Here is a 15,993-nt window from a genome sequence, read left to right as displayed (position 1 = left end):
CCAAGGTGCCAGGCTCCTGCCATGCTCTACACAGGTTCCACCTTTCCTCCCAGGAGAACTTGATGGGGGCTGGCAGAGGACAAGGCAGTTTGGCAGAGGCTGCAGGGGCATTTGCAGACTCACATCCCTGGGACCCAGGAGATGTGATGGTGATGAGAAGGACTATGCACGTTCTTAGGAGCAAGCCACACAGCTTTCTACCCCCCACGGGGGACCACTGGGCATAACATCTCTTTCCTTATTTGCTTTTTTCTCCCTTCCTTGACCCATCCCTATTCTAAGAGGGAAAACTGAAAACAGACAAGAGAATGCAGTACTATTTATTGAACATTTACTATATCTGAGTCCTACGCTTGAAACTTTACAAAAAGGGTGTGAGAGAAGGATTGTTATCCCCATTTTATAGATGAGGCAATTGGGTTCCAAAAGACTGAGACATTGCTTAAGGCCAAGTATCTAGAAGTCTTGGCGCCAGGAATCCGTCTTGGCCTCTGTTTTTGCTGTCTGACCTCGGGAGCACACTGCTTTCTGACGAGAAGGAGGGAAAGGAGACAGATGCAGGACAGAGGTATGCTATGGAAGTGAGGTGAACAGAGAAGAAAGGATTTAGAAGGGGGCAGCTGGGGAAGGAGACATGCCCCGAGAGCTCCCCAGCCTGAAGCCCCCTCATGTAGGCTGGAGTGCATTCTCCAGCAAGGGACTGGCAGGGCTCTGTGGCGGCCTCGGGCTCAGAGGCCTGGAGTGCCTGGCAAGGCTGAGTGGGAGTGAGCAGAGAAGCAGGTGCTGGCCCCTTGTGCAGGCTGCTAAGCAAATGCAGATGGGGCTATTTCAGTCTCCAAACCTGCTGGCCACACGTCACAGATCTAAAGAGAAGGCAGAATCTGTTTTTGTCCATATTAGGCCTGAAACTCACTCCTCTCTCTTTCCCTCTCCCCCGCCTCCCCTAAAGCCCCAAGTGATTAAATCAAGTATGTGGGATTTGGGTTAGAATCATTGTGTCCAATCTGCAGGAATGCCGAGCTAGTGCCAGCCCCCTTGGCAGGGACCCAGCCCAGGCCCTCTCTGAGCACGCCAGGACAAACACGCTCTTCCCTGGGGGCAGCGGGCCCACTGCAAAGGAGCAGCTCTGCTCCATCTATGCCCCAGCAAAGGCAGCTTTGGAACATGGTTCTCCAGGCCCAGGGGAGCCTGGGAATCTGGGGATACACTGGCCTCTCCCTGGCACCCCAGCTGGCATCCCTACTGTTCCACAAGCCCCTCACTGGGCATTCCATAGCCAAATGTCCCTTCTCTCCAGACCATCCTTTGGGGTGATCCAAGAGCACCAGACTGGTGATAAAGGACTTGGAGTCACTGCTGGCTCTGTGTGACCTTGGGCAAGTCATTCTACCTCTGAGTCTCAACTTCCCAATCAATAGATTAGGGATAATAATACCCCAGGGGCTATTGTGAGAATTTTTTTAAAAGATGCACTTAAAAGCATCTAGCTTGGAACATGGCAGGTCCTAAACAAAAGTTTACTCGCTTTGCCCTTCCCTTCCGTGTTAGAAGTCTGACCCTTCTGCTAGGCTATCTGAAGTTCCTTGAGGGCAGGATCAGACTCAACTTTATGTGTCTTCAGCACGTGGCCTGACCCACCACAGGTCAGTGTTTCTGAAAAATGGTAAGTGTTTCTGAATGAATGAATGAAAGGCCCGGAATCCTTCCTTTAGGGATCCTGCTATACATTATGGCTGCCTAGGATCCCCCTCATTTACCCCTAGGCTGGTATCTGGTGAGGTTTTCTCCCACCAATACCTGGAAACCCCCAAACAGTGTCAACAACCCAATGTCCCCCAGGGGAGAGTACAACAGGGGCCAGGCTCTGGCCTTGCCCTCCCCCAGCTCTCTGTGCCTCTACCTCAATCTATTTCCCAGGACCAACGGGAAAGGATATGGGGAAGGACTTCTCTTTTCACAAATTGCATATCTTTAAAACCCTAACCCTATCCCCTAAGACCTCTCCTAGAATTCCAGAGAGAAGGTACTTCTCTGTTCCTGCTCAGTCTCCAGACCTGCCGGACCACAGACGGGACTCTACTTCAGGCTGGTTGGGTACTGGGGTGAGAAAAGTTGTCCCCTATCCAATCTAACACATATATATACTGCTGGGGTGATATGATGCTACAAGCAGAGGTCAGTAATCAGAGCCATAATTCCAAGGAAAATGAATGAAAAGGAAAAGTTTTAGAAAAGCTAAAAAGTTACAACAACCAAATTGATGATCCACTGACTCTCCCCTTATGCAGATAATCTTAGGATTAGGTATACAATCCCCCAACCCAGAGGGGCCATTCTGAACCCTGCTATCCCAGGGGCACCTCATCTGTGAAAGTGTTGGGGGGTTGTATACCTAATCCTGAATTGTACCCCACATCTTTAAAATAAAATAATTAATTAATTAATTTTAAAAAGCAAAAATAAAATATTAGATCATAAAAAAATAAAATAAAAGAGGCCAGGCATGGTGGCTCAAGCCTTTAATCCCAGCACTTTGGAAGGCCGAAGTGAGGGGATTGCCTGAGCCCACGGGTTTGAGAACAGCCTGGGCAAGTTGGTGAGACCTCATCTCTACAATAAACAAAAAAATTAGCCGGTCGTGGTAGCGCACATCTGTAGTTCTGGCTACTTGGAAGGCTAAGGCAAAAGGATTGCCTGAGCCCAGCAGGTCGACAATGGGGTGACCATGAGCGTGTGCCACTGCACTCCAGCCTGGGCGATGGAGTGAAACTCCAACTCAAAAAAAAAAAGAAAAACAAAGTGTTGGGGGTGGTATGGGAGATGGCCTCAGGAAGCAGAACATAGAATTTTACATAAGCTTAAATTGCAAAAGGGCACACATACCCTGGCTCACCCACTGCCTGCTGGCCCTTCAGAACCGAACCATCCGACTCACCAGTAAGCGCCTGCAGTAGCCAAAGCGTCTGCTGCCGTCTTCCCCAGTCAGCATGAAAGAAAAGGTCTCACTGGAACAGGGAGAGGTGTGGCATCAGGGAGGTATCAGAGGACCCAGGAAAAAGCCCCCAAGCATAGGGACCGTCATCTCAGGGGTGGGATGAAGGGCCAGGTTGCTGTAGGAGAGTAGGTTGCAACTAGGGCAGGCCCCACTCAGCAGCCCACTGCTATAGGGTGAAGAAGGCCACGCCCCTTCCTCCCTCCAGCCAGGCCAGGCAGGGCCTCACCTGCTGTACTCTGACACAGGGAGCCAGTCCTTGGCATCAGGGAAGCAAAACTGGGGAATAGCTTTGAGCCTTTCCTCTGCCTCCCGCATCTGCTTGGTGGGTCGGTCCAGCTGCAGGGAAAAGGAATACTGGAAGATGTAACCAAGAGATCATGTAGCACCTGAGGGTTGGGGGTGGTGGCTAAGAAGCATCTCCACCAGAGAGAGCCCAGATGCCGTTCCACCAACTAGCATGCTTCTCCGCAACCCTTGCCCCACTCTTAGTTCTTACAGAGGTCTGAGTGTGAGTTGAGTCATCGTTCCTCCATTCAATAAATGCCAACGGAGCACTTTCTGTATGGCATCTGACACTGTGCTGTGTGTTGAGGCTTCCGATGGAAAACAAAGTAGACAAGGTCCCTGACCCTGCACATTCTGGTCAGGAGAGTGAGGTAATCAACCACAACGTTTTAGAGGGGGCCACAGAGGAAATAAGCAGGGTGATGTGACAGAGAGAACTGGGCAGGGGAAGGGGCTGCATTAGGGTATCTGGACAGACCTCCTGAAAGCGATGCTACTTGAGCCGAGACTGAGAAATGAGAACAAGCCGGCAGCCATGCAAAGAGCTGGAGAAAGAACATTCTTGGCAGAAGCAACGCAGGGAGAAAGGGCTTGAGTGTTAAGGGAAGAGAAAGGAGGCCCGGCTGGGGGGGCCAGTGACAGGCAGAGAAGGAGTGGTAAGTGACAGGGTAGGTGGGAGAGAAGTGGGGAGTGACTGCTAGTGGGTATGGAGTTTCTTGTGGGGGTGATAAAAATGTTGTAGAATTGATTGTGGTGATGACTGTACAACTCTGTGAATATACTGAAAACACTAAGTTCACCCATTAAGTGGGTGAACTGTATGGTACTCAATGGTTTGGGGCTTTATTCTGAGCACACTGAGAGGTACTTTGTCAGTCCTCATCCTCTGAACAAACGCTAGCCCAAACCCACTGCCTCTAAAATCCTGTCTGCCCTGCTGTCTGTAAGGAGGCCAGCCCAGGCTGGTGCAGCTCAGTGAGTGACTATGACAGAGCAGGATCTCTCTTCTTCCCCTGCAGGGTCAGGCAGACCAAAGATGGAAGAGGAGGGAGATGGAGAGGGAGAGAGGGAGAGAGGTGGCCTCACCTTGGGAAACTGGTAGGAGACTTCAGGGAGGTAGGTGTTTCGCGATGGCTTCTTCTTGAGGGACACCACCACAAAGTACTCGAACAGCTCCCTCTCCTGCCACTCAAGCAGCTCCAGCTCCAGGGTCCGATAGCTGGGTGCTCGCTTCAGCATCGACTGGATGTGGACTAGGCGCTGCGTGTGGGCTGGGGGTAGGTCACATATCAGGGGACAGTAGGCTCACGGTCTCACAGCCGCCCCTCCACCCCTGGCTCAGGGCTCCATCTCTAAGGATCCCCTCTAAGTGCATGAGCCTAGTCTGACACTGTCCCCCAGCTAGGTCTGAGGGAGAAGCAGCAGGCACAAGGTGTCTATGCCCACACAAAGGCTCCACCCTAGCACAGGAAGCTGCTGGCCTGGTCCTCCTGGAGCCCTGGAGACTGAGCTGGGACAGGAGGACTGCCTAGGCCAGGTAAACCCAGGGGTGTATTAATAGCATTGGCTTCCACCCCACTGTCCCTAGGCCAAAAGGACCAGAAGATATGAACATCCATGAGTATCTCTGGGCCCCTATCAGAGTCCTTGGATTTGAGCCTTTGGTCTCTGCCCCTAGATCCAGAGTCCACTTGCCCATTTCCCTGGGGGATCAGTGGAGGAAGAGAGGAGGGAACAAAGCTCCGATATACTCTAATCATCCAGGAAGGTCTAGGTAGGGTTTCCCAGTAGAGAAAGCAAAGAGATTTGTCCACAGACCCTGGAATGTGAAGGTCCCAGAACCTTTTCAGGGAGGTAGCAGTCTCCTCTCGGGATCAGGAAGATGGATGGCCTTAAGGTCTTTGGAGGACCAGTTTCCTCAGTCTATGGCACATTTCTTGCCAAAAGAAGAACTTATACTCTTCTGAACCTGTCTCTGACCCTCCAGATTTACAACACTTACTAGACAAATAATCTAGCACGCAGCTTCCATGAACAATGGTTTGGGAAAGTGTGAGTAGTCCCCAGACTTAAATTTGGCAAAGGGAGACATCTGGATTTAACCTCGCAGGGTTGAGCTCACATCTATAAGAATGGACTTCCCTATGGTTGCTCTGTTGGCCTGGCAACTCTCCACACCAAGCCAGTCTAGGACACTGGAACCACACATGCAGGGGAAGGGAAAGTTGAGTCTCTGCACCAGGACCGGGAGGGTTCCACACTCCTGGGGACCCGTGCCTCACCTTTGAATCTGTCGTCAGAGTCGCTCTCACTCTCACTATTCTCATCTGAAAAGTAACAGCAGGAGTGCATGTTGGCTGAGCCGCTGCACCACAGCAGATGTTTTCTGCAACCCCTCCCCACTCACGGGAGATGGATCTGTACCTCATCTGGGCCACTCTGGGCCCATGGTCGGACTTCTGTGGGCAGGAGCTGAGTGACCTGGGGCCAGGGTCCCTTAGATCTCAGACTGCGATGTCAATCTACATACAACCCCCTGGGCCATGAGGGCCTGCGTTGGAAACCAGTCAGTAGGGAGGCCTAAGGGCCTGAAACATAAGGGCCCTGCCTCCAGGAGGCCAAGATTTGAAATGGGAAACAGACCACAATGCTCAGTAAGTCTACCCTTTCCTTTGCCAGAAGCAGATTCTCACACCCACCTCTCTACTCAGGGCCCTGGAGTCCAAAGCCTGAAGGACCCATCCCAGACCATTCTTCCCTCTCTAGCCCTCCCTCCTGTATTGGCCATTTCCTGGCAGGGCTCTATCCTCCTAGAAGGCAGGAAGACTCTGTGACTGGCCCACAGAAGGGTAAACTGATGCCTCCCCTCATTGCTAATGCTTGAGGGCCCCAGATGCTGGAACCAGCTCAGGCATCAAAGCCTACCTCTCAGTGATGTTGTCTCAATGCTGGACATAGACAGCTTTTTTAATCTCTTCTTTCCCCTCTTGGCATTGTAGATGGAGTTAATTCTTTGGACAAGCTGGGTGAGAAGAGCAGGGAGGGTAAGGTAACCCTACCACCAGTTGCCCCTACCACCCCTACTTCTAAGAAGGCTGAGTGGGAGCCCATCCTTTCCCTTACTGGGGCAAGCCTTCTGCACTCCAGGACTGGTCTCCATACTGAGCTGATTCCAAGTGGAGACTCACCAGCTATGTCTGGTAGCTCTCCATCTACCTAGTCCCCTAGGAGTGGTCTCCTGCCCCAAGACAAGGACACTAAACTTAGATCCCCAGAGGAAGGAACTGTGATCAAACTAGACAGGATGGGAGCTCCTGGGTCCCAAGAGTCACTGAACCAACTGAGACAAAGAGCTTCTCAGATGCAATAACAGGAACAAGGACTCTAGCCTTTCCCCTCTGGGCCATAACCTGGGGCCCCGACAGGAAGAAGCTAAATTCTCAATATACCCAAGCATTGTTTGCAGGCTAAAAATACCATTGGCTAAATCCTGCTGCTTTGGGCTGGGGATTTGGGCTTGGCTGCCTATATGTGAAAAGCATTGCTGAAAACTCTTCAATTCTGAGAGTTATAGAAAGGAAGACCCTTATTCAGGTTCTAGGACCTTGAAAGCTTGGAAATGCTTATGTGTGCAGAAGCCCCCAAATTCATATACCACACTCATTAACAGGGAGCCTCAGCTAGCCCGCCCTTCCTCTAGCATCTGAGTACCAAGAGTCAGTTAATATATCTTTATCTGTAAGAGAATTACCCAGATGAAAAAGAGGCCAGTGCATGGACCCAGAATTTGTTCAAAGAGAATTGAGGGAGCAGCCCAGATTAGAGAAGGAAGGAAAGAGTGAGAAAGGCTAGCTGCTTGCCTCCCCACACCTGCCCAGCCCCAGTGGGCTCCAGCTGAGGGTACCTTGGGAATGCGGCGGGCCCGGCGGCTGGACAGCAGCTCACTCGTGGTGCTAAGGCTGTCTTCGTTGAGGCTGGAGGGTGAAGATGGTAGACTCAGTTGAGCCAGGAGCAGCATGTCGTCATGGCTGTGCCTTTTAGGTAATCGTGGCAGCCGGTGGCTCTTCCTTTCTGACCAGTTCCCACTGCGCAGAGACTGGCTGCTGGGCTTCAGGGAGAGCTGGTGTCGGGGAGAGAACAGGGGAGAGGAGCTTGCCACGATGCCTTGGCCACTACCTGTCTGCCAGGACCTAGACATAGCAGCCACATGCCTAGCTCCCCCAAGTCTCGCCCTGAAATTTCCACCCCTCTTTTAAGACCTTAGCTGCTAATCAGCCAGGTCTGGGCTAGATTAGATACTTGCTTCCCCAGAGGCTTCACTGCTTCCACCAGAAAAAAAGAAAGCAGAGACTAAGAAACCTATGCTTTCATCTGACTAGAAAGAGAAGGTAAATCGGGAATTCTGAAGGCGCCTCCTGAGCTCTGGGACAAGGACCAGTGAGCCTGGACAATGGACCCAGCCTTCCCCACCTCAGCCCCTGAGACAGTCCTAAGATGCTTCTGTGAGCAGAGTTCGCAACCCACTTGCCAGCCTGCTCTGCTGGGTGATGCTGGCAGCCTGATCCTGCTCACTTCTTCCAGGGAGAACACAAGGGCTCTGGGCTCTGACTACCAAAGCTGGGCCAAGCAGGCCTCCCACTCAGCTGGCTCCTGCATCCACGAGGCCCCCAGTCCTGATCCGCTCACTCCCTGCCTCTCCATCTATGCTACACCTTTAGGCACAGGACACCTTCCTAGCAACAGATCTTGCTCCCTGTGGAAAGGCAAGTGCCCCCGCAGACTCTGGATCTGGAATTGCCTCTCTTCACTCTCCAGCAAATCCTCCCTCCTCCACAGTCCCCAATTTCCTCTTCCCACCCAATCAGGCTGGTGATACAAATTCAATGGAAACTTGTTTGAACATAGCACATTAAAGGGTACATCTTTTATTTTTTTTAAAATCACATTAGTCCGAAACCAGAAGAAATCATTTTTATATTCTCTGGCCAATGTTATTACATACCCAGTTCCCTCCACTTTGCACAGAGAATTAGAGTTACCTGGGGAGGTCACAGAAGCCTCTCCATCTACCTCCTGTCACCATGGGCAAGACCAGAATGAGCTTCAGTCCAAGAGCTTCCTTTGACTTTCCACCTTTCCCCTCATCCTGCCTTCTCTTAGTCTATTCCTCAAAGACTCATTCTTACTCCCTCCAACAGGAGTGGCTCTGGGTGTCACAGACACCTGCATGGCTCTCTAAATCTGGTTTGTGGATCCTACAACTGGCCTCCCAGCACCAGTACTGACATAATTTCTGGCAGAGTTTCAGAATACCAAGACTCCAACCAGGGCCCTGTTCTTTTGTTTCTCACAGAAGGGGAGGAGAAACAGTAAGAGAGGAGACTGCAGGGGCTCCTGGCTGACTTTTGCAGCTGAGCTTGGATAGCGAGGAAAAGGAGACAGAATGCCCTGGGAGCATGTCTCAGTTGTCCACAGGGGTTTCAACATGGCAGAAGTCCCTGAATGCAGAGCTGTTTGCTGAGGGGACCTCCTTTGCCAAGTACTAGTGGGGGGAAAACCTGGATTGAAACTGGGCCCAAGCTTTGAAAGAACAGGCCCCCACTGTGGCCCTCATGCTGACCCCACAGGCTGACGTTGGGGCTGCGTTACCTGCGTGGGTGGGTTGTTGTACTTCCTGTCTTGAGGACTCCACATCCTGTGCAAAGAGTCCAAGGAGTTCTCAGAGAGTTGCTGGGATTTTCGTCCTGCTCTTCTGCTCTTTAAGTCCACATCCTCATATGGATTCTCCTTGGGCAGATCTCCTGCAGAGAAGGAAGAGTTAGAGAAGGGGGAGAAGGGAAGAAGGAAACACACAGACTCACACACACACACACACACAAATAAACAAGCAGAATTCCTGTGAACCAAAGAGAATGGCTTCTGCCTGGCCCTTTCAGCTCATGAGTCATGCTGCTGCCCGTCTGCAGCAGGGAAACTACAAACAGATCCTGGCTCCAAGTCCAGAAGAGGAGCCCCCCCACCCCCAGCCCAACTCAGCTCAGCTTCATCTGGCCTCTGCTTTATAAATTCAAGGATTGCATAAGACTGGCTCAGCCACCCCTGCCTGTGCCCAGCCAGAGGACACAGCCAGCACCAGGAGTCTTTCCTTGGCTCCAGTCCCTCTGCTGCTAAAGCCCCAGAAATATACAGTTCAAGGTAGAAAAGGCTTTCAGAGATTACCTGCTGTCCCCTTCACCTAACTCTCTGTGGTTCTCCCTGGGGAGCCACTTTGGAGGGTGGGCATGGAGGAACTCAAAGAACTCTAGGGAACAGGGCTGCACTGAGCCACCCTCTCACCGATTACATGTTTCAGCAGGGCTTTTAGGGCAAAGTTTTGTCTTGTTCACTGAGGCAACCCTACGACCAGAACAGTGATTAGCAAGTATGCATGTAGCAAGTATATGTGTTTAGCAATTATTTGTCCCATGAATCTCTCTTAATATAGTGTCAATCTGTTTCCTCCACTGCTGATCTCAGCAAAAAGAGTATGATTATCACTCCCCTTTTAGAATAAATTCTCCTGTTGTGACACAGGGGAGGTGTGAAAGGCTCAGAAGGAATCTGGGCCAAAGGATGGGGTTGGGGGGAAGTTCTTGCTTCTCAGGACTAGATCTAAAATCCTTGGCAGTGGACACCATAATGGCACTACCAGAAAACTCCAGGAAAGCCCCATACACAGCCCCTGCCCTTGAAGGTTTGCAAGACACCCCTTTCCCCAAGCTATACCTCCTGCCCCTTCCCCTCCATCACATACCTAGACTTATCTAAAATATTACAATACCATAAGCCAGTCCTGGCACAATCCTGGCAGCAGAATCACAGTGGTGACAAGGGCCATGGGGACTCTGAGTAAATACAGTCTTCTCTGCCTCCGTCCTTTGTCTTTCCATATCCTCCCTGCTGCTGAGCAGGACTCACTCCAGCATTTCTCTCCTGAGCAGCAGGATTGAGTCTAGATGACCACTGAGCCCTACACCTGACCTACAGGTGCCAGGATGTGCCTTACACCCCAGAGGAGCTCAGACCCCCACTTCTCAGGGAGCAGACAGAAGGAGGAGCTGGAGGACTAGAAACAGAGGCTGCTGAGCGCGCAAGCTTTCCTAGACAGGGCATAGGAGAATCCCAACCCCATATGCTTCTAGATTCCTCAATTTCCAAAGCTGAGGTTCCTCCAACTTGCGGCATCTACTTATCACTATCATGAAAATCCACAATTAATTTAGGAAATGCTTTCACAGAGGTGGGGGAGGAGTGTGAAGAGAATTTCAGTCACAGCTGAAAAGACTGCAGTGGGAGCAATAGAGATCTCTGTAAACGTATGAGTCAAAGAGGGGTCACTGGGATTTGGGACAGGATTAAGTGATTCCCAACTCCAAGCAGAGTCCCCAGCAATTGAGCAGACCTTTTCCTGTAAAACGGTCATGCTATTAAAATTGTCTCCATTCCAGATCCCTGACTAAGCAGAACCCGCCCAGCGACCCTGCCTCAGGAAGTCAAATATCAAACCCAGTGTCCCCTGAATTTTTGCTCCAGCCTACCCACCATGGGGCACTTAGGGAGGTGCTGGGATGACTTCTCTACTTCTGGTTCCTCCCCAGCATATATCTTGCAGTGGTGAGGTGGTGAGGGGGATTAAGAATGGGAAAATGCCAGGCCATAGTCTTCCTGACCTGGTAAAACAGGACCAGAACATCACTGTCCACTGGGGCAGGGAGAACATTTATTCCAAGCTCATCAAATCCAAACTGCCTTTGGCTGGATGAGCAGCCAGCGTCCTTATTCTCTAACCTACAGAAAGACTTGTTTCAACTCCTTTAGATCAGGGTTTCTCCAAGCTATTGACATTTTGGATTGAATAATTCTTATTGTGGTGGACTTTCCTGTCCATTTATAGGATGTTTAGTGGCAAACCTGGCCTCTAGCCACCAGATGATATTAGCATACCCTCAGTTGTAACAACCAAAAATGTCTCCAGATGCTCTCTGGGGGTGGATGTATGGAAGAGAGGAAAAAAGTGAGGGAGGGAGGGAGAGAGGGAGGGAGGAAGGGAAGGAAGGATGAAACAGCCAACCACTGCTTCTTCTGAATACCAGGACCTAAGTCGCAAGGCTAGCTAGCTCTCTTTTTTTCCCTTCTTCCCTCCTGCTCAATCCCTCCTTCCCCCACCCCCCACAATCAGAGCTTTGAATGTTGATACAAAACCCAAAGCTCAAAGAAAAGATGTAGGATATTGACACCCAGGGGAGCAATAGAGTTGATGTACTTCATTAACAAAGAGGGGGGGAAACAGTATTCTCAAGACTAGTGCTGCCTTTGGAAACCAGATTTCAGGAAGCCTCAAATAAAATACCTGCTTCTCTGGCCCAGCTCTAATGCCAGCCTCTTTCTTCTCCAGCAGTGTTTAACATCTTCTCTGATGCAACCAAACCACTAATCACTTCTCCAGGAAATGACTGCTGGCCTTAGCCCAAGTCCTGCCTCCCTGGCCTCAGGTTGGTCCCTTCCCAGACCCAATTCACCTGCCACCCCAACTTTCTAGACTACTGCTGACTGCCTTTTGGGACTGTCTCACAGAGACTCCCAGTCATCATCTCTCCAGGCAGTGAGGATGCGTAGAGACCAAGCAGATCCTGAGTCCTAGAGTCACTAAACGAAACCTGCCAACAGCCAATAAATATCAAAGCAATGGCTCAGAGTGGGGAGAGAAGGCAGGCGGTGGAACAGTGCTCAGAACTCCCTAAGGGAACAGAACAGTGCTCAGAACCCCCTAGGGGGAAAGAGCAGAAGCTGGAGCTAATGGCAGACTTCATTCAGCAGGGGCACGAGTAGGGGGCAGGAAACCCGGCAGACTGCAAACTTTCACCTGCATTCCTTCCCACACAATTTTCTTGGGTCAGTTCACACCACCCTTGGAGAGGGACCAAGAGGTAAGCCCTCTTCCCTGAAGGCCTGGTCCTGAGCAACCCCAGCTCATCAAGTCCAGCTGGGGAAGCCAGAGGTCTCAACCTTTCCCAGCTTTGACAATGAAACAAGAGGCAAGGGCATTTCTGCTTTGCAATTTTCTAAAGGGGGACTGTCAAAGCCCAGACTTCTCATATCCATCCTCTTGAAGGAAGAATCCAGCCCCACTGGGCCATGTCCTCACTTCTCCCTGCAGCTCCTTTGGTCCTTAACCACATCCATAATGTTCCCTCTCCCCACTGGAAGAACCAGTTAGGGAAGGAGTGTGTGTGTATGTGTGCACAGTCCTAAGCTTTCTGCACCACACCCATTACTAGGGCCCTAGGTCTGCAACGTCCCTTCCCAGCCCTCCTCTGGCTCCAACCAGCTGTTTGTCCTGGTTCTCATTCTCACACAGCTGAGAAAGGGCCAGGCTAAGAGCCCAACTCTGGCAATGGATCGTACTGGGGCCTCTAAAAAGCTAGCTGTTCCCTGAGCTGCACCTCTCAGCTGCTTTGTTTCCTCTTGCAACTTCCATCCTGACAGGCAACCCTCTGGCCCTTACTGTCTCCCATCCTAAGGGCAAATGAGAAAAGAAGTCCCAGAGAGGGGAAGCTCAAAAGGAACTGGCCCTGTCCCCAGTTTGCATCCCACTAATGTTCCTGGAAACTCTCCCTCAACCCTAGCTAGCTGACAGGAGTGGGAATCTGCAGGAATGCAGCCCAGGCTCCTTGGTCAGGCGCCGAGGCCACTCCACAAAACTCCCTAACAAGCTGCTTCCTTGGGTGCATTTTTAAGTGTCAAGCTCAGAATGCAAACATAAGGCTTTGTAGAATAGCAGCATCTTCCAGGGACAGATGTCAAATTGGATAGGCGAGAAATAACAGCCCCAAGAAGCAGCAAGGCTGCAATTTTCTTTTTGAACCCCTTTCTTGCAAATTAGCAGGATAAACCCCAACCTGTTTGCTAGTATCCCACCCCAGTTCCCCAGGCATCATGCCTGGTATGGGCAAGAGGCCAGCAAACTCCCCAAGGCCTCTTGTTCAAGTCTACTGCTCAAAGAGAAGACATGACAGTTTCTGGGTCAACTGGCCCTCAACCTCTAACAGACCTTGACTCCAGTCCCATTGCTAGTACCCAAGATGGACATTTAGTACGGGTGTTGTCTGCCTCCCAGAACAAGCTCTGTTCGTCCCTGAGGAAGTAAAACAGCACAAGAGCTGGATGATCCAGTTGGAATCAAAATCACCCTTAATCCCACAGAGCACAGAGAGAAGGCTCCAGGGAAGTCAGACACTGACCAACCCAAGGCAAAGGTGAAACTGACCTTCAGAGTTCAGCAACACGAGACCCCTGAATCCTCTAGGAGGGTTCCAAATTCTTGGACCTGTCTCCAGGAAAGGAGAAAAGGGATAACCTGACCAGAATCTAACAGAAAAAATATTCTCCCTTGTTTTTCCCACTAGCCTCCCAAATCAGTTCCCAGAAATTCAGCCTGGGCTGCTGTGGGGGATACCGTCCTAACTATAGATTCTGAAAACACTCTCATCTCCACAGCACAAGCTCCAAGCAAAACCCAAACATTCAATGCAGTACATTCCACAACAGGTGCCTGGGTCCTTCCCCTGCCCTTTCTCAACTACACCATCCCACTCTTCACTTTCCCCTGCTCTCTACACAGTAGTTGGAAGATCCAGAAGCCAGGCAAGCAGCTAAGGAAGATGTCCTAACTCCAACTCCTCAACCCTCACAGTCCTTGCCCCTAGCTCTACTTGGCCATCCAAGAGGCTGCCAAGCTGCTCCTATATTTTCTTGCCTCCTCATGCAACATCCCAAAGTGGAAGAGAATCCTCCCTGAGGAAGAGGCCAGCTCTGTTTCCTCATTCTCCTCCCTGCCTCTGGTAGCAGGATACATCCCAATTTCCTCCAGCTGGCAGACATGTAATGTGTCACTGCTGCAGTGAGCAGAGTGGGTAGTTTTCTGCAGTCTCTCCAATGTGTCAGGCACTGCCAATACTATGATCCTCCCCATTCCCGATTCTCTTACAAGGCTTGGGCAGCCCTTCTGTGCAGCCCAGGAGTTTCCAATGGGGTATGTTCTTGCATCAATGGAATTGAAATTAAGAGGCACTGTCCTGGGCAACAGAGCTGCTCCCTGGGCCTTCTTAGGACAGGATCAAGAGAAAGGGAAGAGGGAGGCAAGTATGTCTGAGCCTCTGCCTCCTCACTTATCAGAAAGGACTCTCTTCCACTCTGGGATGTTGTATGAAGAGGTAAGAAAATACAAGAGTAGCTTGGCTACCTCAGGTGAGGAGCCAGGACTGTGGGCAAGCTGGAGTCAGGATATCTTCCTTCACTGCTTGTCTAGCTTCTGAATCTTTGGCTCTGATGCCCACAGCTCTTGACCTCAGCTCTGGGTGACCTGTGGGCACAAAACTGTCTTTTCCTCAGTGCTAAGAGAAAAGACCTCCCTCCCCAAGCTATTGCTGTTCTAGAGATCTCACACCCACAGTCTTCCTGCTGTGACCCAGATTTGCATGGCTACATACTATACACACTGTTCCTGGGAAAGTGGTGTCCCTGCGGGTCTGAGCTCGGCTGCTGCCTCCCCAGAAATGCTGGCCCAGCAAGTTGTAAGGAGAAAACTATGAAAGGGATGGCTCAGCTCAAATGAGGGAATAGATGGCCTTCTCTTCCTAAGATTCCAATCTTCTAGAATCTGGAGGGTTCTCTCTATAGGGGCTACTTCTCTCTCTACTGTGATAACTAAGACTATGTTCTCCAGCTTCAAGGCCTGAGACAGAGACAGAAACAAGACAGGGACAGAGACAGGGAGCAGGCAAGCACAAAGTACCCTGCTTCTCTCCTCCTCATCAACTTACACTGAGACATACACTCTGAGTGGAATTAAAGGCCTCCCTGAAGAGGATGAAGACAGAATTAAAATGAATGCCAAAAAATAAACCCAAATCAAGCTAGACCATGCATCTTTTGTCTGACCCTTGAACTCAAGTTTGCCAACACCATGTCCTCCCACTTGTTGGAAGACAATTCTTTACGGAGTCTTGCATTGCTGCCCTTCTGAGCAAGAGGATTTGGCAGTTTCAGGGTATATTTTAAAGGATGTTTATATAGCAGACAGTCTTGGAAGGCAGAGATAGTGTCTCCCTGTAGGGCAGAGGCAGATTTGTTTCCTGACCAGTATGATAAAGACGTCTCTTTGCAGGACAAAGGTTGGGCAGGTTTGCTTGCAGCTCCTGAAAACACTGGAGTTTCCTAAGTGTGCTCTCCATAGCTGGGACACAGACCCACAGCGTGTACAGTGCCTATGCAGCCCCCCTCCATACTATCCCACAGGACTTGTGGGCAAGGGGAACCCTTGTGAATAGGAAGCTCGTGCTGCCCACTGTACCACGAGTAATAAAGTCCTTTGTCTGTGAACCAGGGGTTTCGTGTCTTCTGCCACAATCTATGAAACTTGCCAGCTTGTGCTATAGACTGAATGTTTGTGTCCCCAAAAAATATGTTGAAACCTAATCACCAGTGTACTGGTATGTGTTGGTGAGGCCTAAAGGAAGTAACTGACTTATGAGGGCAGAACCCTCACAAATGGGATCAGTGCCCTTTTAAAAGGGACCCCAGCTGGGCTCGGTGGCTCAGCCTGTAATCCCGCGCCGCCTTTGGGAGGCTGAGGTGAGTGGATTGCCTGAGCCTGCGGGTTTGAGACCTGCCTG

The 15,993-nt window shown here is 50.8% G+C and overlaps 1 protein-coding gene across 4 annotated transcripts in view; it reads right to left on the bottom strand.

The window, feature by feature from the left end:
* ST5 (suppression of tumorigenicity 5) overlaps window positions 1-15,993 on the bottom strand; it is a 114,759-nt gene that overhangs the window by 14,469 nt on the left and 84,297 nt on the right. For all 4 annotated transcript variants that reach the window (XM_008054569.2, XM_008054572.2, XM_008054570.2 and 1 more), the window contains 7 exons: window positions 8,930-9,081; window positions 7,185-7,400; window positions 6,206-6,302; window positions 5,563-5,607; window positions 4,367-4,551; window positions 3,222-3,331; window positions 2,936-3,005 (listed from right to left, as the gene is read on the bottom strand). In XM_008054569.2, coding sequence (XP_008052760.1) covers window positions 2,936-3,005; window positions 3,222-3,331; window positions 4,367-4,551; window positions 5,563-5,607; window positions 6,206-6,302; window positions 7,185-7,400; window positions 8,930-9,081 — 875 coding nt within the window. The remainder of the gene's footprint in view (window positions 1-2,935; window positions 3,006-3,221; window positions 3,332-4,366; window positions 4,552-5,562; window positions 5,608-6,205; window positions 6,303-7,184; window positions 7,401-8,929; window positions 9,082-15,993) is intronic.

Source organism: Carlito syrichta, unplaced genomic scaffold, assembly GCF_000164805.1.
Source record: "Carlito syrichta isolate Samal-C Ts95f unplaced genomic scaffold, Tarsius_syrichta-2.0.1 Scaffold296499, whole genome shotgun sequence".
NCBI lineage: Eukaryota > Metazoa > Chordata > Mammalia > Primates > Tarsiidae > Carlito > Carlito syrichta.
The sequence above is the reverse complement of the archived record's forward strand: the minus strand, read 5'-3'. Positions and strand labels throughout refer to the sequence as shown.